General features: G+C 41.6%; 1 protein-coding gene across 1 annotated transcript in view; it reads right to left on the bottom strand.

Annotated features, from left to right (window-relative positions):
* The window catches only part of LPAR1 (lysophosphatidic acid receptor 1), an 87,684-nt gene that overhangs the window by 51,095 nt on the left and 13,096 nt on the right, over positions 1-23,493 (bottom strand). Inside the window, exon 2 of the mRNA XM_015416037.1 lies at positions 6,484-6,655. Within this exon, the coding sequence (XP_015271523.1) occupies positions 6,484-6,543 (60 nt within the window). The 5' untranslated portion in view covers positions 6,544-6,655. The remainder of the gene's footprint in view (positions 1-6,483; positions 6,656-23,493) is intronic.

The raw sequence follows: 23,493 nt of genomic DNA, 5'->3' as shown, positions 1-23,493 counted from the left end.
CTGGGTGACCTTGGGTCAATCACACTCTCTCAGTCTAACCTAACTCACAAGGTTGTTGTGAAGATAAAACAGAGGAGAGGAGGACAATGTAAGCCATTTTGGGTCTCCATTGGAAGGGTACAAATGAAATAAAGAAATAAAATAAATTTTGCATGTACAGAGCTGGTTACCATAATAACAGTTCCAATCTGTCACACCCTTTCCAGTGAAGTCAGTGGACGTGGAAGGGTGTAAGTCTGCTTAAGCTGGCACAGATAGTAATGCTTTGTTCAAACGTTTGCATAATGATACCAGGCAACATACATATATGAATAAAAGTTACCATGAACTTTTTTCACAGTAACTCTTGAATCAAAGAAAAAGTTGATATGTTTTATTACTGTTGGGTACTCACGTTAACAATTCACAAATATGTGATGGCAAGGCCAGGGAGAAGTGAAACTTTTATTTATTTACCAAGAATAAGGCTCGTTGTGGAAATAAATACAATGAGATCTAGAAAGAGGCTCTGGGCAGGTGCCCTGGCCTTGGGCACTCAGTGTCAATTTGCTGTGGTGACCTCAGCAAGGTATAATGACACAGAGCTTACTGTTTTCTCCAGAGGAACTGATCTCTACCATCTGAAGAGCAGTTGTAATTCTGAGTGATCTCTGGCCCTTAACTGGAGATTGGCAACAATGGTTCCCCAGGAAGAAATGGCTGGTTTGGAGGGTGGAATCTATGGCCTTGTACCTGTCTGAGGTCCCACCCCTCCTGAAACCCCACCCTCTCCAGGATCCACCCCTCAAATCTCCAAGAATTTCCCAACCTGGAGTTGGCAACCCTATCCTTCCCAGCCAACCATCAACCTACCTTTATCTGCCTCTCTGACTTCAGCTTTCCATCTCCCCACCACCACCTGCAGCCTCTACCTAGGAAAAGTAGTTTTTCTCGGCAGTGGGGACCCAAGCAGGAGGGCAGCAACCTCAGTAGGGTACAATGACACAGAGTCCACTCTGCAAAGTGGCCGTTTTCTCCAGGGAAACCGAGCTCTGCCATCTAGAGAGCAGTTGTAATTCTGAGTGATCTCCAGGTTTCACCTGGAAAATGGCAGCAATAGTTCCTCAGGAGAAGAAGAAGAAATTGGATTTATACCCCGCCCTTCACTCAGAGTCTCAGAGCAGCTTACAAACTCCTTTCCCTCTCCACAACAGACACCCTGTGAGGTAGATGGGGCTGAGAGAGCTCTGACAGAAACTGCTCTTTCAAGAACAGCTCTACCAGAACTATGGCTTGCCCAAGGCCATCCAGCAGCTGCAAGTGGAGGAGTGGAGAATCAAACCCGGTCCTCCCAGATTAGAGTCCGCACACTTAACCACTACACCAAACTGGCTCTCACTACACCAAACTGGAGAAAATAACTGCTTTGGAGGGTGGGATCTATGGCATTCTATTCAGCTGAGGTCTCCCCCCTCCCTAAACCCTGGCTTCTGTAGACTCCACCACAAAATCTCTAGGAATTTCCCAACCAGGAGCTGGCAACCCTAGTCAGGACTGGACCCAATGAGTTCCCCACAAAGGCCTGGAAAGGCCCTCCTGGCTTTGCCTTTTTACTGACAGAACCAAGCTTGGTTGCCTAGCAACAGCCACTGTGGGAAAAGTTAGTTCCACAGCAGCCAAGCAAGAGAAGTGTCTTTGTCAGGAGAGTCAGCTGTTTTGGCAGTTTCTTACACAGAACAGTGGCTGAGGCGGCAGTGGGTGGGGAAGAGGAGCGAACCCAGAACCAGCTAATGGTACGCGAGTACTCTTGATTGGCGGTTGATGGGCCAATGGCTGATGTAGCGCACAGCACAGCCAATAAGAGTGTGGGAAATGGCCAATGCATTAGGGCAATTATATATATCAGCTACTCCACCTTTCTCCCCAGTGATGACCCAGAGTGCATTAACATTGTCCTCTTCTCCTGCAACCTGGTCAGAATAGACAGATAGGTCAGACCAAATTGGCAATACTTACATTCAACAAACCTTTTTTTTTTAATTGAAGCTTTAGTACAACAGAGAAGCAAACTGTAGTATAGTGTCATAGTAACCACTAGTCTTTGGTGATGAACATAATAGATTATAATGAAATCCGTCTGAGGGAAATATAAAATGTTTTCTACTGAGTTGTAAAGTTCTTTTAAACCCACTCTAAGTTAAGAAGACCTACATTCATCTATACTGTGGATAGAATCAGATGTGGCTTGGGCACAGTGTTTACACAAAAGTAGTGTTCAGGAGTTTCTTAGAGGTTGATTATTTTTAAAAAGCTATTGCATTTTTCCAAATAATCTCTGTGAAAAGGAGAACAGATAGAGATTTATATGAAGTATATCCAATTTTGTAATACAACAGGTAAAAAGGTTTTTGACTACAAGAGTTCTAACAGAACATACCTGGCCAGGCCATTAACACTTTTTTTGTTTTGCAGTACATCCATTCTTAAAAGACAAAAAAAAAAAAAAAAAAAAAAGATGTCTTCCCCCTTTTGACTTCTGTGTCAAATAACGAGCTAGCTATCAAGGAGATAAACTTGCAGTGATGAATTGTAAACTTTACAGATGACGCACTGTGACCTGACACCTTGCTTTTAATAGGTTAACTGAAATAAAGATTACATTATTCCAGTGTCAATAGTTCTAAACGAGAACCACCTATACTATTTCTACAGCAAAAAGTTGTGCCAGTGGGTGCCGTGGCAACCACCAATATGTCTCTTGGCACCAACTTGCTTCTTCCCCAAAAGGCATACTATGAAGGATGAGGGGGTTGGTGGCAAAAGACTCCATTTTTATGGAGCAATGGACACATGTGGGACAGTAAAGAATGTGTCAAGGGTAAATTAGTGAGTAAATGAAATGCAATTATCTACTATTGTACAAGCAAATGCTGTACACAATACACCGAAAACAGCACATTAACAACAAGTGTAACTCAGTAATATCCCCCGAATAGCTATAAAAACCTAGAACAGCATGTACACCTTATAATAATATAATATGAATATCATTAATATCAAAAGCTTTTCTGCAATTTTTCTTGTCCTGCGGAGAGCATTTATCTTTAAAAGGTTTTTAAGAGCATGAAAATATATGAAAAACAGATTTTATTAAAATAAAAATATTTTCTCAGCATGAAATTGTATCAATTTGGAGTATTTCCTTTACGCACAATTTTAAAATAATTCCATGTGCACAGAGTTTTTTTCTATCCTGTGTATCACGCGCACACACACAAATGTAGTCAGAGGTAAGACGGTATGAAGACCAAGGTTTCTTCCATAGAGAACTCTTGCTCCCCTCTCAAACTGCAGTGGTTTTAAACTGGGCCTTCTCACAATGTGATATGGCTGTCCACCTTCTGGGTTTTCCCAGGGTCTGTTATGCTTTAGTATGAACTTACCCAAAATGAGTTTTGGAAAATGGTGGAGGGAAAGTGTAGGTTTCTGTACCTCCCCACCCACACCTGGCACCATTTCCTCTTGCATCCACCATTTGTCTCCCCCCACACTCTTCACTTTTTGTCTGCTATTTTGTTATCGGTAGTAGATCGGTAGTAGATCTATTACTATAGAATTCTACTACCGTAGTTATATTGCTACTCCGTTCTTGTTTTGCCGTCAAGTTGCAGCCAACTTACAGCAACCCTGACTTATGGCAACCCTGTAGGGTTAACAAGGCAAGTCACATTCAGAGGTGGTTTGCTATTGCCTGCCTCTGCATAGCAACCCTGGTATTCCTTGATGGTCTCCCATCTAAATACTAACAGGGCTGTCCCTGCTTAGCTTCCAAGATCTAATGAGATCGAGCTGTCCTGGGCTATCCAGGCCAGGGCTGCCCTTGCTACTACTAGTCTTTAAAAAAAAGAAAAAAAAAGGCAAAACCTCCTCTGGAGGCAGTTAGGGAAACGGTGAGTTAGAGGGGAACGCATGGAGAAATGATGCAAAAGGTTTGTTGTTGATGAGAATGCCCTCTGCATTTATGGCAATAATGAGAACAAAATGGGAACTTATCCCCCGTGTGGAAGCAGCCCAAGTTGTATACTGGTCTAACTTTATAAAATATGAAAATCCTTGCAGTAGAATCCTGACTACAACGTGAACAAAATGTTTCAGAAGAAATGCAGCAGTTCAACAATAAGTCAGCCAAGGACAGATCTCCACAGTTGTGCACCATGCTAAATGCCACAGATTGTTTATTTATCTATAGTCTGCCTTTCTCACTGAGACTTGCAGCAGATTACAGTGTAAATCAATACAATCACAGGATGGGACATCCAATAAACAGTGCAATAGGCTTTGGATTGCAGAAATGTGGAATCGAGCAGAAATCTGAACAGAACCAAAACAAAGCATAAGGATTACCATGACATGTCAAATGAAGCAAACATTACATAGCAGTATCCTACTTAGAGCAACAGACAATATGAATTATACATAGTAGTATAGTCCATAGTCCCTAACCCTTTTACCAAAGCATCCTTCTGAACCAAGTTGTTACAGTATTGCCCTACCACCTGTGTAAACTGAATTATTCAGTTTTGCATAGTTTGTGGAAAGCCTAAGGAGTGGGAGCTTTCCTCACCTTATCAGGCAGGCCATTACATAAGGTGGGGGCCAAAACAGAGAATGTGGGTGTATGGGCAGTTGTTGATTTTGTCTCTTTTGAAAGCCACTGTATCATAATCAGATCATACGCTCTCCAACTTAGCAACTTTTAAGCAACAATCTACCTCATCCTACTCCACATCCTTCAAGAAAAGGGGTTAGAAAACAAGCAATGACATTCAATTAAATTCGGCCATTCTCATTCTACTTACTCATCATTTTCAAGCTTTTGGGTGACTGACCACTTATATTATCCCACTAACATGTAAATGAGTGTTACTGAGTATTGCTGCCTTATTACTGCCTTTTAATTAATGTGTTGAGAGTGAGACTACTACTGTCATGTGAATAAAATTTTAGACAGTTCAGGGTACATACTTTACTACAATTTACAACTTTAAGAATAAATAAATAAATAAATTTTGTATGCTTATTCTAATAAACACCCCAAATTAAAGCAGATGCCAAGAAGTAAAACAAAAGAACAGCATGTGATAATGTAGGCAGACAAACATTTCCTTCAGAATAAAATGGTGTTAGCAACTTGACAGACTTCAACATGAATAGACAGAAAATCCAGCAAATATTTTGAGAGAGGCAGGACCTGTGCCACTATAGTTGTAGAAGTTAAACTTCGTATGGTACATTGCAGTCTACTAACTAATACACTGATCTTGTTCAGGGTTTTTTACATGAAACATACAGCCATTGTTTGGCTTTTTGATCTGGTACTGGGGCAGACGTAATCAAGGATTCTACCAATGAGATAAACTGCTTCTAATTTTCTTTTGTATATGGAATAATGTGATCAAAGCCTCCCTGTGCAGCTCTGCTTGCTCTGCCCGTGTCGAGTATTCCAATGGCGTACTTATCCAATCTGCCCCAGTATCTTGGTCTCAGGCACCTTCACATTTTCAAATGTTACAGGACACGTGGAGGTTTCTCCGATTCCGAGTTTATCCTCCTCTTTCTTACATCATGTAAGTCCTCTGTATCTCAGTCAACAATGAAACATATAATTCCTTTACCTCCAGTAGAAGGATTTGCATTTGCTATCATAAAAAAAACTCCTGCACGTTCAGCAAAACTAATCCACAACTTTGATCCGCTGATGATATAACAGTCGCCTTTGTTTTCAGTTTGAGTCTTCAAGGAAAATGCACCACTGCCAGATTAAACCTCTGAAAGGCAGAAGCTGCCCATCCGTTTCATTGCAAAACTAGCCCTGACCTGGATAGTCCAGGTAAACCCAATCTCTTCAACTCTTGGTAGCTAAGCAGGGCCAACCCTAGCAAGTATTTGGATGGGAGGCCTCTAAAGAATACCAGGGCCGGGAGGTAGAGGCAGGCTATCAAGCCACTTCTCTGAATGTTCTTTGTGCCCCAGTAGGAGTCGCCAGAGGTGGCCATGACTTCGAGGCATGGGGGCGCACACACACATACACACATACACAAAATAAATTATTGCCAGTCTGGGCAAATAATTTCTCTTCCATTCTTATATGCCATTATGCAGTAAACAATTTATTGGTTTAGCACATGTGATGCTCCTTTCCAAACACATAAGCATGTTTACTGGGAATACATCTGGTAAAAGTATATGGATTCCCTACTACTGCAACACAGTCACGTTACTGTGGCACTGTTTTTTTTGGTGCCATGTTATTTACACATACGTTCGCAGAAATCACCCCTCTGAAACTTCCCAATATGTGCAGAAAGGAGCACCATGACTACCTGGCATTTAGTATGGTGCATAAACTTCGAACTATAAAAGCTCTGAAACCTAAGCTTGAAAGCTGTGCAGACATACAACATTCCATTAAGGTCTGCCATTTTATGAACTGTTTCAACTTACCTCAATTAATTCCATTTGAGTCACCACAGAAAAAGGTACCTCTGCTGAAGGGTCTGCCATGGCTACACAACAGTGTTAGTGGTATATTAGATTTCTTCTGCCTTCCGCACTTCAAATGTTTTGGTTAATCTTGGGATTCCCGATCAGTTGCCATTCATGGTGACATTTAGGCCTAGATAGAAGAGAGGTGTTTTAGGATCTTAAACAAAATATCAAAAACATTTCCTTAATTAACTAAAAGACCATTTCTGTGAAATTCTAAGAAACAATGGACTGGATCCAGCAATTTGCTCAAGCAAGGATTGCAATTTCTTTTGCAGGGATGATGAATCTTTCAAGCCCCCCTTCCCCAGCCATTTCCAGCCACAGGAAAGTTGAGTAACAGATGTGAGTTGATGGATTGCAGCAAGTTGATGAACTGCAGTGCTCTGATGACAGAAGAGGTTGACGTGGCAGAAAGCACAATTTCTCCTCCTCACTGTGGCCCACTGACCCATGTGGCTATTACTCAGTGCATGCCCCACAATCCCAGGAGTCAACTTTCTCAGGTTCCAAAATGGCTGCTGGGAGTATACATATAAAACTGTTTTACAATGAGTCAGACCATTGGTCTATCAAGGTCTGTGTTATCTGCTCTGAGCAGTGGCTCTCCTGTGTGTCAAGGAGAGGTTTTTCATATTACTTATACCTGGCTCTTTTAACTGTGATTTCCTGCATGCAAACCAGATGCTCTGACATTAAGCCATAGTCTTGCCCATCCACAGTCCTACCCAGCCACAATTCTCCGAAGAGGGAAAGCAGAGAAGATATGTGACCATCTGCATCTTTCCCTGACTGAACTCATCAGTACAGATAATCACTGAATCAAAACCAAAATGGAAGAAACATGCTTGGGTACATTTTTTCAACAGAAGAAGAAGAAAAAGAAGAAGAAGAAGAAGAAGAGGAAGAGGAGGAGGAGGAGGAGGAGATTGGATTTATACCCCGCCCTTCACTTGGAGTCTCAGAGGGGCTTACAAACTCCTTTCCCTTTCCCTCCCCACAACAGACACCCTGTGAGGTGGGTGGGGCTGAGGGAACTCTGACACAAACTGCTCTTTTTCAAGGACAGCTGTGCCAGAGGTTGTGACTAACCCAAGGTCACATCAGCAGGTGCAAGTGGAGGAGTGGGGAATCAAACCCGGTTCTCCCAGATTAGAATCCGCACACTTAACCACTACACCAAACTGGCTCTCTAGAAAATGCTGGCATAAAAGAATATCCGTTTCAAAAACTACTTTAATCTCACCTAGCAACATATTACCCTTTTCTTTTGTTTCACACAAACAAAATATTACAACTATGTATCAGAAAGTGCTGACCTCTTTTTGCTCAATCGTATCTGTAGCAGCCTGTTCAGATCTGCCTGCCAAGCTGTTCCATGCTGTGAAAACTGTATCTATATATGTCCTGCACCATTTTATATTATATAGTAGCTTTACATTCACCAAGTATCAAGTTTTAGAACAGTCTGTACTTTTCCCCCCAGTTGAGATTATCTTTGTGTTACAGAGTGCACCAAATGAATGGCAATAAAGCAATAAAATGAAACAAATTAAGGCTAACTCTAGCTACAAAAGCACTTTAGAAGAGACTGCAAAAGTGCGTCATTTGTGGACTACAAAATGTTCACAGATACCAACACATGGAATTTTATCTCGCAACAGCTGACAAATGGTACAGCACTGAATGGAATGCCCCCAGAACCTGAAACCTGCTTTGATTATGTAATAGCAACAGCAACGGGATCTTGCTAGTTTTTCCATGACTTCAACACAGTTTTGAAACAAAAGTGTTCTTTAACAAACATATGTTGTGTTGCATCTAGAAAATGAGCATTGTATACTTAAGCAAATTACATCAGGTGTCAAGATTCAGTTCCTAGCACTTAGTTATTAATGTTCAGGCGATATCGGCTCCTTACCCTAGCATGTTTCTTCCTGGAAATAAAAAATGCCGAGAACAACCCTTACTGAACAAATATAGACATTAGCCCATTAAATAAATAACTAGGGTTTGTCATGGCATTGCTGATAACCCAGAATGTCAAAACTAGCCCTTCAGTAATTTTTTTCTACAACTAGCATTATTCACTGTGTCAAGTGAGAGCAGCCCTTTTGAGTCAGTGATGCTATCCTTAAAAGCAACCTCAAATTTGCATACCAAGATAGAAACCACTACTCCTACTCTAAAACAGAGTCATTACAAAATGTTTGCTTCAGTGTCCAAAATACTTTCCCATATACCGTTCTTTGTGTGTTCCATATTATTATTATTTCCCAGACATTAAAGTTAGTGTGAGTTCTTTCTCAATTAGGACAGGCGAAGTAAGGATATGTACGTTCTACCGACTTCTCCAGTTTTCAGGGGGAGGCAAAAAAGTACCAAGGACATACTTTGAAAGTGATGACCTTCCATTCCTAACCTCAGCTTGTATTTTTCTTAGTTATTTCACATTTTACTCTCCTCCACATTGCTGCCTCTCCCTTATTTATCAAAATAGAAGGACCACTCCCACCCACCCTCATTGTACAGTTATTCATTTCTGTTTCTTAGTTTATTCTCATAATGTATTTCAAAACCAGCTCATTTATATCTATCAATTTATCTATCCGTAGCACATTCTCTGTCCACTTCACAATTTTACTGAAACAGTTCAAGTCTGTACAACTTGTGATAAACCAAACCCCAAAACAGTCCACAAGTTATTCTGGCCGCTTAACATAAGCTTAATAAACCTGTATTTGCAACCTGCCTGAACTGCAAAAACAGGGAAATTGTCAAACATTTGGCCAGCTACCAATAGCAGCCACATATGACCCAAAGTAGTCCATGGTCTACAAAAGTTCAAAACAATAAAGTCTTGACTTTGCCATAACCTCTTTTATCTTCATACAACTACAGAGAGACATGGCTCCTGTTCTGGAATTCGTCTGTATTCATTTTACTTTGCCCAGGTATTTTCCTCCAAGCAAATTTCATCTCCTACAATTGTAAATAATCTCTCCTGGAGGTTCAATCTCATCTGCCACTGATGAATACTATATTCCTCTCCCTACATGAAGAGGTGGGGAATCAGGAATTGACAAGTTTCAAGGAGAATAAAATAAAAATGTAGATTACTTATGGTCTGCTATGCTCTGTTATTAATAGTCAATAACTGCTAGAAGCTTGAGGAACTTGTTGGATTCTATTCTCCTGTTAGAGAAACAGATATTCATAACAGCAAAATATGCTTTTTTTTAGGGTTGTCAGATCTGGGTTGGAAAATACCTGGAGACTCTGGGAGTGGATCCAGGAGAGGGCGGGGTTTGGGGAGAGGAGGGGCCTCAGTGCCATAGACTCCACCCTTCAAAGCAGCCATTTTCTCCAGGGGAGCTGATCTCTCTCAGCTGGAGATCAGATGTAAAATCAGGGGATCTCCAGGCCCCACCTGGAGGCTGGCAACCCTATCTTTTTCCAGCTACATTGGGATCAATGCTCCCTGCAAACTGTGGAGTCTTGTGAGCAGAAATTCTACTTTGTGAGCTACTGGCATTGAAGTTGTTTTTAGACTGATTTTTATTGTTTTTACATCAGTTGTATTAATGCTTATAAAATTGTTTTTATATTGTTCCCCACACTGGGCCCTAAGATGCCCAGGAGAAACGTAGAAGTGTAATTTCTGTTAATTAAGAAATAAATAAATAGAAGCATAATCAGTAATGCAAATAAGGTGTCATTCAGCAGCTATAACTCAAGTACCACATTAGTATTTATTTCAATTTGTCTTCAGTCTTCAAATTCTCGCTTCATAAAAATGTATACTTTTAATGAAATATTGACACAAACATATGGAAAGAGAACTGGGACCCCTTTTCCTCCTATGCTATTTAGCATCTAACAAATATCAACCTACAATGCTTGATGTAGTTTGATATGCAGAAGGTATTAGGTGAATCAGGAATTACATGGATTTTTTTTTTAGAATGGGGATAAACATTGTCTTCTGCTAATTTCTGCATAGCAAGTTGCTTTTAAAGGCACAACTACAGAATAAAAAGTGAACCCTGTAATATGAAGATCCAGGACTTAAATTAATTGTGCATTTAAGTTAATTTATGTCATGCCACCCTTCCAACTATGGGACTGGCATGTACATTGGTAAACAGCATAACTTCTACTAGAAATGTCTGTAATCAGAATCAGGGGGCATGACCAGGGTTGTAGAGGCATAGGATGTTGATGAAGCCTTTGTGACGGGCTACTCAATTCTATGCCAGTACTGGTGCTTGCACATAGATGGTGCTTGCACAGCTTAGAACTGGTTTACCCTCAGACATATTAGCATATCTCACAATTATTCCAGTGTATCTATGATCAGAGAAAGGGGTTAGGATTGCATTGCCAGATGAAACAGTAATCTAGTCTGTTCTATTGCTTAGTTTGGGATAAACATTGCTTAAATGTAAAACCATACATTATTCCTCTTCATTTCGATTTGGAACTGAATATTTTATCTAAAAATCCCAGAACCCAAGATGAAGATTATGCCTATGATTCTTGTCACTGTGAAGGGCAGTATAATCAGTTAAAATACCAGAATTCAGAACTCTGCAAAAGACTTTTGTTTATAAAACTCTTAGCAAAATACCATAAATAATACTTCTGAACAAAGATTTTCCTGAAACTCATGTGTTGTTTCCCTTTTGAATCCAAAAGATTTTTTTTTTACTTTTCTTTGGTTAAAGTCTCATATGCTGGGAAATTAGTGGGAGAATAGGTGAAAATGTAGCTAGCTACAAAAAAAACCCCCAAAACCCCATTATACCCACCCTCAGAAGTAGAAAAAAACCTCTTCTATGGGGAAATGAATAAGTAATGTGGGAAATAAATAATAAGCTGAGAAGCCTGTCCACTGATCTTCTGATAAGCAGCTAAATGAATGACACTTCTTACTAGAGTGACTGCTGAAAGTGCCTTTGACAATCACTTCTTCAAGCAATCTCCTTACCTTCTTCCTGCCTTCAATTCTAACAGTGCTATCCTAAGCAGAGCTTCACCCTCAAAGTCCATGGAAGTCAATTAGTACAGAAGGGTACACCTCATCTTAGAACTGCATTGTAAAAGTCCTGCATGCCAAGCCAATGTCACTGCAATAGAAAAACAGTATTTACAAGCCACCTAATCATTTTGTTCATTATACAGTAACCATCGTAGAACATATGTAGCGCTTCAGCAAGAAGAATGTAGCTCTTGTGCTTCCAGGTGTCTTGAGAAAGTCAGTCTCTTTTAGGCTTAACATGGGATGGTCTCAAATAATATCAGGGCTATGCATGTAGATGATTATGTCTTTGATTTGTTGTTCTGTACAGGACAGGAGAAAGGTGACTGGGGGAAGGAGGACAGAGAATTTAAATTCATTTGGTTGTAATGAACTGATTATTATTTGGTTTCATTTAGATTTGTGGACCTCTACAGATGTGGCTGGCCACTTTTGGGGAGCAAGGAGCTCAAAAGAGTGGTTGCATCTCACCTCCAAAAGTTTCTGGATGATATGGGTTATTTGTATTTCTTTCAGTCTGATTTTGGGCCTGGGTATGGAACAGAGACCACATCAATCACCTTACTTAGGCTGGCCAACTGATGGGGAAAATTCACCCCTGTTGGTTCTCCAGTGCCTCTAAACTTCTTTCAGCAAAATCAATCATGATATACTTCTGTCATTGGGAAATAATGTTTTGCTATGATTCAGGGAAGCAAGTCTCAGAAGGTGACCTATGAGAGCCACCAGTTTACAGGTGCCATAGAGTCTTGTCCCATATTGGGTAATATCGTCCTGAAGCCACTGGCAGAAGCCATATGGAGATCTGGAGTACAGTGCCATCAATACACTGATGAGATTCAGCTCTGCTTCAGTTTTCCATCTAATTTCAGGCAAGCAAAGAAAATGCTGAACTCGTAACTGGAGATAGTGCAGAGGAAGATACCGGCCTCTCTGGGTTCAATCTCAGGCTGATCTTTGATCTCTGAGTTGGAGGGAAAGGTGATTCAGTTTATGGTTCCTGTTCAACACTTGGATGAGACTTGCCAGCTTGCTGGGCAATTTAGGAGGCTTCCTTGCTGCTGTGGCCACACTAACCATGACTCTTTCTCTGCTGAAGGGCTCTCCTGAGATTCTGTGTTAGGATCATTGCTCCACCATTATCCCCACAACAGTATCTGTACTCATGGCAAGAGAAAGGAAGGGAGAGAGGGAAAGAAGAAATGTGAAGGGGAATAAAGAGTAGAAAGTGTGTCAGAAAGGGAAAAAGAGAAAGTCCTATCCTTGAGGAGCTCTGACCGGCAATTACACTAAAAACATGATCTCCTCTGCCAGGAAGGGAACAAACTAGAGGAGAAGGGTGTCTCTCATCACTAGAGACATGGCTTAGATCCAACACAGTGTTTCCATGGGCGGAAGAATTTATGTCAACAGAGCGTGACTTCTTCGCCTCGCCCTCCAGCTGCAGCCCAAGGTACCCCCCAAATGTTGCTCCACAATTTGTTTTTTAATAACATGACTCTCATTTGTTTTCACTAAGCCACTTGTGCTCTATATATGACCTCAGTCCAACCTTGAATAGCTGCTTTGTTGACAGGTCAGGAAAGGCCATTGTTATGGTCCAAGTCAGTAACACCAAGTACTACCAAAATGCTTCAAACTTCCTCTGCTGTCTAAAATATACCTAAGCAGCAGTCTAAATGGGAAACATCACCAAGCATCATAGAGAGGAAGAACTACAAGACAGGAAAAGATGAAAACCCAATGGACATAGAAGACGAGTTTACTGATTCACATATAAACATTCCAAAGTGTTTCATCACTGGACTATCATAACGAACATATAGACAACAATGTAGAACATAGTTGGAATATAAAAATACAAATTCCATCCCTGCCTTTAAAAACTAAAGTTTGCATCCATCCCACCCCCAGTTCATCAAAAAAAATTAACAAATGATGTAGTCTTGACATTATTTTAAAGTATCTTATTCGCACAGAATATATTCAAAATGCTTATAGTTAATGTCAGTGGAAATAGCTACGGTACTGCTCCTCTTCTTCAATATTCTTTCAGCTCCTAGAGTACAGGTCTCTCTCTTCCTACCTTCCTGCTGTTGTTTTGGGGAAATCGTTTCAAGAAAACATAATCTCTAATAAAGATTATTCTACTGCTTCAGACCAATTCTGCTGCTTCAGACCAACAGCTGCCCACCTGGATCTATCAAGAGAGACAGGACAGAGAAAAGAAGGAATGTGAAAGGTGAAAAGGAAAAAGTAGAAAAGGGGGGAGTGTGAACAGGGAAGGTAAAGGTAAAGGTTCCCTTGCTTGAAAGCCAGTCGAGTCCGACTCTAGGGTTGCGGTGCTCATCTCTGTTTCAAAGCCGAAGAGCCAGCGCTGTCTGAAGACATTTCCGTGGTCATGTGGCCGGCATGACTAAACACCAAGGCGCACGGAATGCTGTAACCTTCCCACTGAGGTGGTACCTATTTATCTACTTGCAATTTCTTGCTTTCGAACTGATAGGTTGGCAGGAGCTGGAACTAGAGACGGGAGCTCACTCCGTCATGCGGCAACTTGGGTCTCGAACTGCTGAACTACCGACCTTCCACAGCCTGCAGTTCAGCGTCTTAACCACTTGAGCCACCGCAGCTCCTGTAAACAGGGAAACAGAGAACCAAAAGAAGAAGGGTACTTGTAAAAGAATAAGGAAGGGGAGTGGAAGGGGTCAGGAAGTAGGACAGCAAAGAGGCACCAAGGGACTAAAGCAAGGGTGTCAAACAAAAGGCCTGGGGCCCGGATCCGGCCTGTGCAGGGCTCTCATGCGGCCCACGAGCAACTGATGCAAGGGAGAGAGAGTGCTGGGGGGGAGTGGGCAGAGCCACTCCATTATGGCTTTAGCACAGCAGAACAACCTCACCTGCAGCAGTCAAGCATCGTGGGAGCATCTGCCCAGCATTGCACTGCTGCCTCTCTGATCCGCCTCTGTGGGTTTTCCTCTACACCCCCCTCCCACCCCAGGGGGCCTTGCAGTGAGGACACACCAACTCGGAACTTACCAGCTGCTGTCCTTTATACAGCTTCTATCTCCAGTACCTGGCATTACATGTTATGGCACACATGGCCTGGCCCGACAAAGAGACATTTATGTCAGATCCGACCCTCATAATAAATGAATTTGACACCTCTGGACTAAAGTGTTGGACTTGTACCAGGTAAAGACCTGTGTTTGTTCAGACCATGAGACTCATTGGGTGACCTTAGACCAATCATCCTCTTAACCTAATTTATTTCATAAAGTAGGTGAGAGAAAAACATCTTTCTACTACTCCAGACTCCTTGGAAGTAGGGTTGCCACGCCCCCCCTGGCCACTGGGGGGGGGATGGTTTGGAAGATATAAATGTGAGGAGCGAATCAGTGAACTGTAAGTCTCTGGAGAACATACCATGATTCTATCAAGATAAATGTTCAGATAAGAAGCCCATATCCTCAATAGTGAAATATAAACCTAGACACCGTACTATCAGCCGGTTTCCAATTTGCCCAATTTGGGCAAATTAATAGAAAGCAAATTTGGACAAATTAATAGAGAGGGCGGTAGCGAGTCAGCTACAGAGCTTATTGGATGATGCTTCTATCTTAGACCCCTTCCAGTCCAGCTTTCGCCCAGGCCATGGGATGGAGACAGCACTGGTTGCCCTCACGGATGACCTTTGTGGGCATCTGGATCGAGACGGATTGGCGGTGCTGATGTTGCTGGACCTGTCGGCGGCATTTGACATAGTTGACCATCAGCTACTGGCCCGCCGCCTCGCTGACATAGGAATTCAGGGGCTTGCCTTACAATGGCTCGCTTCCTTTCTCCAAGGTTGGGGACAAATGGTGGCGCTAGGGGAATAGCAGTCCAAGAGGCATCCACTGAACTGTGGAAATGCTTTCCCCATTGTTATTTAAAATCTATATGTGCCCCCTTGCCCAGATTGCCCAGAGGCATGGACTGGGATGTCACCAGTATGCTGATGACATCCAGCTCTATCTGATGTTGGGTGGCTGGTCCAACTCCGGACCGGAAGACCTGGACTGGACATTGTAAGCCGTGGCTGGTTGGCTTAGGCTGAGCCAGATGAAATTGAATCCGATGAAGATGGAGGTCCTGTGTCTGAGTTGCGGTGGTCCAGGGGTGGGGTTCCCACTCCCGACCTTCGATGTGGCGCCACTGGTGCCAGTGTCAGAGGTTAGGAGTTTGGGAGTGCTTCTGGATGTTTCCCTAATGATGGAGGCCCAGGTAGCGGCCACTGCCAGGTCGGCCTTTGATAATCTTTGGCTGATCAGGCAGTTGGTTCCCTTCCTCGACCGCGCCGACCTAGCAACAGTGATCCATGCTATGGTCACCTCAAGACTAGACTACTGTAACACTCTCTACATGGGGCTGCTCTTGTCACAGATCCGGAAGCTGCAGCTAGTGCAGAATGCTGCAGCTAGGCTTCTGATGGGTCTCCCCAAGAGGGAGCACATCCAGCCTGTGCTGCGGCAACTGCACTGGCTGCCAATAGCATACCAAATCTGCTTCAAGGTGCTGGTTCTTACCTTTAAAGCCCTATATGGCCAGGGTCCAGCATACCTGTGGGACCACCTTTCCCCATATATACCCGAGAGCACTTCAGTTGGGGTCTCAAAATCGATTGACCCTCCCTGGCCCAAAAGAGGTCAGGTTTGCGACTACCAGGGCCAGGGCTTTCTCGGTGGCGGCCCCATCCTGGTGGAATGAGCTCCTGGAGGAGATCAGGGCCCTGTGGGACCTCTTGCAGTTCTGCAGGGCCTACAAGATGGAGCTCTTCCGCCAGGCTTTCAGCTAGGGTGCTGCCACCATTATAGAGCCCTGGCTCTTGGTTTTAACATCCAGCCTGAGCCGCAGGAAGATCTTGAGCAGAAGGATTTTTGGAGAGTACACTGAAATGAGCCATCTTGTGTAACTATCTTCAGCACTTTATGAAACTGCACTAATAATTGTTTTATATGGTTTTATGTGGTTTTAATTGTATTTTATGTACTGACTGTGAGCCGCCCTGAGCCTGCATTGCGGGGAACGTGGGGTATAAATGTGATTAATAAATAATAATAAATATAAATAAATAATATTTCCTGAAATTTGATTTACACATTAAAAATAAACAAAGATTTTAAGTCAGTGTATTTTACATCCATCTGGACAGCTGTTATTCAAAGGTGCTTTCCTCAATTAGGTTACATGACTAAGAAGATATCTGAAGTGAAACTAAATATTCTGGCTTCAGAACAGACACTGAATAAGCTTCAAAAATACCATAGCGACTACACTGGAACCATTAGAATTGAGAAAACAGTTTCATTTCATAATCCATTCATGTTCCTCTCCAATTCGATTGGAAATAAAGACAACCAGATCCTAAACACATTTGTATAAAATTCATTGATTTGAACAGAGCTTACTCTTTAATAGATTTGGTTAGGAATACAGTTTTGAGTTATTGGAGAGTGGAAACAGATGAACTTAAATATGAAATCCGTTTGTGAATGTTGAATGCATTCTTCTAACTATTAAAAAAATATCTGAATATATTGGCTAGTTAGAAAACCAAAATTCATTTTGTGTCTGCTAACAAAATATCTGTGATGATCTTGGAAGCCCACTGAAACTATGAAAGAAATGACACAAAGAGAAACAAGGCAGACCATGGATCTTTGTCAGTCTTTGAAAGGCAAATTTCATCTGTGATTTAGATCAGGGACAAGCAGGAATAAAAAAGATTTAACCCTTCAACTGCTGCTCAGTTTCACTACTGAAAACCAAACTCCCTATACTGCTATTAGCATTTAAAGGGGGGGGTGGATGGGTTTTTAAAGGATCTTTTTTCCTTTTGGTGCTAATAACAGCATGGGGAATCTGACTGCAATTAGTGAAATGCAGCAAGCACTGAAGAGGTAAATCCTCTTCCCCCTTTCCAGGCAGCCCCATTCGCACTGTGGCTGTGTGTGCACAAAGTTTATTTTTTTACAAACGGTTGAACTTTTGTGCCCCACAATATGAAACAGTTTCTAGTATTTTCATGCTGCATAGCAATATCTGTTGATAAATTTCAACTCAAGTCAACAGTGCTGTTTCAACTACCCATATCCGTTTAAGAGTTCAGACTTTGCAAAATACAGGAAGAAGGCAAAATGAAAGTTTACGGAGCAGTACAAATGACCGCCATATTTATTTTCTGCTTACAGTCTTTATAAGGATCTAACTATATATTATATGCAAACACATTTAACTGGATCCTGGGGGACCATTTCCCTCCAAGAAATCTTGCTTTGAAGATAGGAGAATTTGGAGTAAGGATGTAGCAGGCAAAAAGGACCTAATATCGTGAATTTCAAAGTGATGCTCATAAGGCGCCATGGTGTCTGCTTATATGTTCTTCTCTGGCACTCCTTAGCTGAATTCTGAAGAATCAGCTGACCTGTCTCTCCCCATATACCGTACTTGCTCCTGCACTGCTCACAGTTTGCACCTTTTTAATCTCCGTCACCCACTCCCCTTGCCAATCTTTCCCAATAAAGAAATTCTTTCCACGAAAGTCCAGCTTCTCCTTTTGCAGCATGGCTATTTTTTCCTCATTCGTTTCTGGGAAACTAAATTCTGTGGGTTTAACCCTCAAGGAGAACCAACTTCAACCAAATGAGGTATTTCTGGTTTCTAATTCCATGTGCAGAATTGTACTTCCTCTGAAGAAACAGGTTCATAGTTTGGGAGTGCTGCTGGACCCTGGCCTACAGTTGGAGGCCTAGATCTCCTCTGTGGTACATCACTTTCGGCTGCTACACCAGCTGCGTCTGTTCCTTGAAAAGCATGAGCTGGACAGTGATTCATGCTCTGATTACATCCAGGTTAGATTACTGTAATGCATTTTATGTGAGGTTGCCTTTGATAATGGTCCAGATACTTCAGCTCATCCAAAATGCAGCAGCTAGGCTATTGTCATACATGGGTTACTGGAATGTCCTGTATCAAGTTCAAATCCCACCTTAATTTCCACACCTGCATGAAAGTACAGGATACAAAAAAGACTATAATGGACTATCTGCCGAGAAGTCTCTTAAACACTGTGTTTAACAATTAATTGGATCAGCAAGGTAAGCACTCAAATTAAGTCTCCAGGTTGGAATTCTGTTTGTAAATTCATTTCTAATACGTTGCGTGTCTTGGTATCTGAATGAAAAACTAGTGTGTTCATTGAGAATACAATCCAACATTACAAATTCAAGCCACACAGTTCTCAAGGAAGGGAATAGGTTCGTAGCTCTGGGTTGGGAAATTCCTGGAGATCTTTGAATGGAGTATCGGGAGTGCATCATTTGGGAAGGGCAGGGACTTTTAAAGGGCCCCCAATCTGCTGGTCCGGGATCCAGCCGGTGGGGGAACCCCACCCCCGAAGTGGCCACATCAGGCCGACATGCTTGGCATGATGCCGTCACCCGGAAGTGACGTCACCACGCCGGGCCTGTCGCCAGGTGACGCTCTAGCAATCACCATGAAAACTCTATGGTACTATAGAGTTTTCAGAGTGCTTGCTAGAGCGTCACCCGGCGATGGGCCCAGTGTGATGATGTCACTTCCGGGCAATGTTGTCAGGGCACGCACGCTATGCGTACGCACGAATGTTCCAGAATGGGACCACCGCTCCCCTGCTAAAAGAGGTAAGTGACTTGGCAACCCTACTGTCATCTGGAGATCAGCTGTAATTCTGGGAGATGTCCATGCTCCACCTAGAGGATGGAAACCTTAGATGTATAATACCCCACTAAACAATATGCTATTTCAGACTGAGATATCGCTGTAAAACTTGTATCAGTATTTGCAACACAATTCTCAGTCTGAAGTTCAAATACTAGCTTGTATCCATTTTGGGAGGGTGGGAAGAGATGCAAAATATACTGCACTACAATATCTGAAAGTGAGACCTCTTTGCTGGTAGCATTTTGGTAGTACTTAACTGAAGCACCTTAACTTGTTAAATCAGTAGGAATCTTATCTGCCAACTCTCAATGGAATTAAGTTTTAATGTTTTATTATTGAACCGCATTCTATAGCCATTGTAAATTATTTTGAACCTGTCATCTAAAATCCTCTATAATCTAGTTAATTATGTGAAATACTACCAAATAAACTAGGAAATAATCTATGTACAAAGGTTAAATCAGTAAAACACTGCCTCGGGCTAAGGAGCCAAATTGGAACCTACATCCTGCATTAGTGTTTTCATTACCACATCAAAGCAATATCTTTCTACTCAATACAGCTTCCCTCAGTTACACACATATTTGTAAAGCAACCCCACCACCTATGCAATCCATCACTCACAGAAAACATACCTGCCTTGCAGCATTTGTAGGAAACAGACTAGTATGGCAACTCTTCTGGAATTTGGGAGAATCACATAATTTCAAAAACAAAGCAACAGTGTGAAGGCTTTTGTCTGCCACGCTGCCAAGTTATCTTTTCATTTACACCTTCACTTTTTCCCCCTTTTATGGCTTAAAGAGCCTGACTTCAGCTAATAAAAGGTAATACCTTTCATTAAGAGGAACTGAAACAACAACAACAACAACAACAACAACAACAACAACAACAACAACAACAGTGCTCCAGCTTTTGATTCTCCAGAACTCTTTCTAAAGCCGGATGTTAAAACGGCAGGGAGGGGAAATATTTCAGACCATGGAGTCAGGCCATCCTCCAAATTTGCCATTTTCTCCAGGGGAGCTGATCTCTGTAGTTTGGAGATCAGCTATAATTCTAGAAGAACTCTGGGCCCTACCTGGAGGATGGCAACCTGAGTAGAATCGGAGTTAAGAGGGGGGATTGGAGTGCTCAAGCACCAAGGTCTCTCCTACTCTCCTGCCCATGGTTAGGAGACTGGACAGCATAAGAAGTGGGCCGTTCCACGATACAGAAATGCGAAATCCTAAGAAAGCGAACATTTGCAATGACCCACTATTAAATCAAATTGGGGGAAAATATTGTATCTATATTCAGAAGACAGACTATAGAACAACATCTTTTTTTGGAAAACCTTTTCTTAAAAGTTCAAATCACTTCACATACTAGTAATCCATGCAACAGCTCTGTAAAGGAGTCTGGTATTATTACCCCCACATCGCAGAGGAGAGGCTGAGCACAGAAGACTAAAGGGTTGCCTAAGGCCACCTAATACGTTTGTGGCTGAAGTGAAATTTGAACTGGGGATTTCCTGACTCATCATCTTAATCGCTACACTACGTGAGTTCTGTTTCCATTTTCATGCTAGTCCAAAGATAGAGTAATTGTAGGATTAAACACACTGTGTAAAATCTATGGTAATTTAACACAATTCTTCAACCAAACAAGTCAATAATTTGTACTCCAAAACTATTATTATTTAAGCAGCTTATCCTTTTAAACATGGGGATAAGGAAGAAGGAGAAATGCAAAACATCAGGCCAGATGTTTTCTATACTTCACATATCTTCATTTTTTTTAAAAAAATGAGACTATGACCTACTTCCAGTGCTCCCTTTTTTGTTTTGATATAACACTGAAACAGTGCAAATGAGCTGGCAATCTTTCCTCTTCTTTTTAACATAGCTATACCATAAAGATAAACCAAGAAAAATAAGACCCAAAAACCTTAGAAATATAAACAGGAACAGCAGTTGTTTCTCAACAAGTACTCTACATTCACAATTACAGACAATACTGAAACCCCCTTGAGACACAGATGGTTTGTTGAGTCACAGCACTTGAAGCAACCATAGTCCTACCCTAAGGTGGGACTCTGTGGACTTCAGCTCTATATCGTCTTGCTTATAGCATCATGCAATGCAAAAGTAGGAGGTCCAAACTGTACACTTTGTCTACTGCCACAATTCTGATCCCCACTTGATGTACTGATTGTATCTAGAGTTTGGTACCTGTACAGAGTTTATGTCCCATAGTTTAATTGGACATTTTAAAAATATTAAATACTAGGAGTAAGGCCTGTTGTGGGAAGAAATACAACGAGCTCTAGAAAGAAGCTCCAGGTGAGTGTTCTGGCTGTGGCTGGTGGGGCAGCAGAGGGAAGGGAAAAATAGAGGGAGGCGAGCCATTTCCCCCCCTTCTGCTTAGCTATAAGGCAGAAATAATGAAGAGTCAATAGAGATACGTTGCAAAATCATTTACTGTAGTAATTCTGTAGAAAATTCTCTTCTATTATCGCTCACACACTAACGAATGCTGCGCAATGTAAACAATTCATTTCACAATATTTGCTTTATCTGGGCGTGTAGCAATCACACTTCTTATCACTAGAAGGAACATGCTCAACTTCAAATTTAATTTATGTTATCTTATGTTCATGTCCATGGGTGTATGTGGGAATAACTCAGCGTCCTATCAAAGTTCAGGTGCTTGAACATATTTCCCGCATTAGGAATAACAATTTAGATGCTGCTTTAACTGAGCATTTTGTTCAAAACAATCATGCTTGTGATGATTTTCATTATTCAGTTTTATTTGTTGCTAATACTACTGTTAACATAAGGAAAGTGTTGCTGCAAGGAGAGGCTAGATTGATATATTGGTTGAATTCACTACTACCTCATGGGCTAAACTCAGAACTTGGTCTTAGTTGTTTTCTATAATCATACCTGTAGTATGTTAGTTGTTAAGTTCAGAACATAGAATGTAAATCTCCTCATGTCTGGTATTGTTCCCACAGAGTGTCTTTTGAAAATTATACCCTGTCACTTTAAACATGGTTATAATGCCCAGCCATGGCTGCTAAGGTTTGACAAAGAATAAAAAAGGTTTTGATGTTTATATAGATTGTTAATATGTGAAAGTAATACTATAGATAGCATTTTACAGTTGGGTTTTTATAAATAGAAAAAAACCTACATGGATACATTAGCACTTAAATGCTGTTTGCATAGGCAGACCTGGCTGGTAGCAATTAGCAGTGGAGACTTTATGTTTGGCTTCTAGAATCCAGCTAATACATTCTGAAGACCTTGGGTTCTGTTATTAGAGAGTCAACATGGAATGTTTCCTTCAAGAGTTGATAAGTAGTAATGTAAGTGACAGTTTTGAGTGTAATGGTTTATTATGATTTTTAAGCTACATTTATAATTGAATGTATATCTTCTTCCTTCTAGTGATAAGAATTGTGATTGCTACACACTCAGAAAAAGCAAATATTGTGAAACAAACTGTTTACATTGCGCAGCATTCATTAGTGTGTGAGCGATAATAGAAGATAATTTTCTACAGAATTACTACAGTAAATGATTTTGCAACATATCTTTATTGACTCTTTGTTATTTTTGTCATGGATGTTGTTATTGGATTTCCACTTTCTCCCATGATCTCGCATTTTTGGCTTCTGCTTTAGCTATAAGGCAGGGCTGTCTCAAGTCATTTTGCTGCCCCAAGTGGGTAGTATGGGAGGAGAGCCGCATGGTAACAGGTGTGGCTCCCTCCACACTTGACTTATGTTGATTTGGGGCTATGCAGTGGCAGCTAAGGTAGAAAAGCACCTTCTCCTATGCCATGTTTTCTGGGTTTCAAGGGTCTGGAAAGTGATTCCGTAGCCAGTTACAGGGTTGTCAACTCTGGTTTGGGAAATACCTGTAGATTTGAGGGGTAGAGCCTGGGGAGGGCAGGGTTTGGGGTGGGGAGGGACCTCAGCAGGGTATAATGCCATTGAGTCCACTGCCCAAAGCAGCCATTTTCTCCAGGAGAACTGATCTTGGAGATCTCCAGGTGCTGAATGGGGGTTGGCAATACTAAGGAGAAGACCAGATTTGTTGAAGGACTTCAGTGAGGTATAATGCCATAGAGCTCACCCTCCAAAGCAACCATTTTCTCCATGAGGACTGATCTCTGTAGTCTAGAGATAATTG

Source organism: Gekko japonicus, unplaced genomic scaffold, assembly GCF_001447785.1.
Source record: "Gekko japonicus isolate JY-2015 unplaced genomic scaffold, Gekko_japonicus_V1.1 scaffold226, whole genome shotgun sequence".
Classification (NCBI taxonomy): domain Eukaryota; kingdom Metazoa; phylum Chordata; class Lepidosauria; order Squamata; family Gekkonidae; genus Gekko; species Gekko japonicus.
This window is presented reverse-complemented; position numbering and strand designations above follow the sequence as displayed.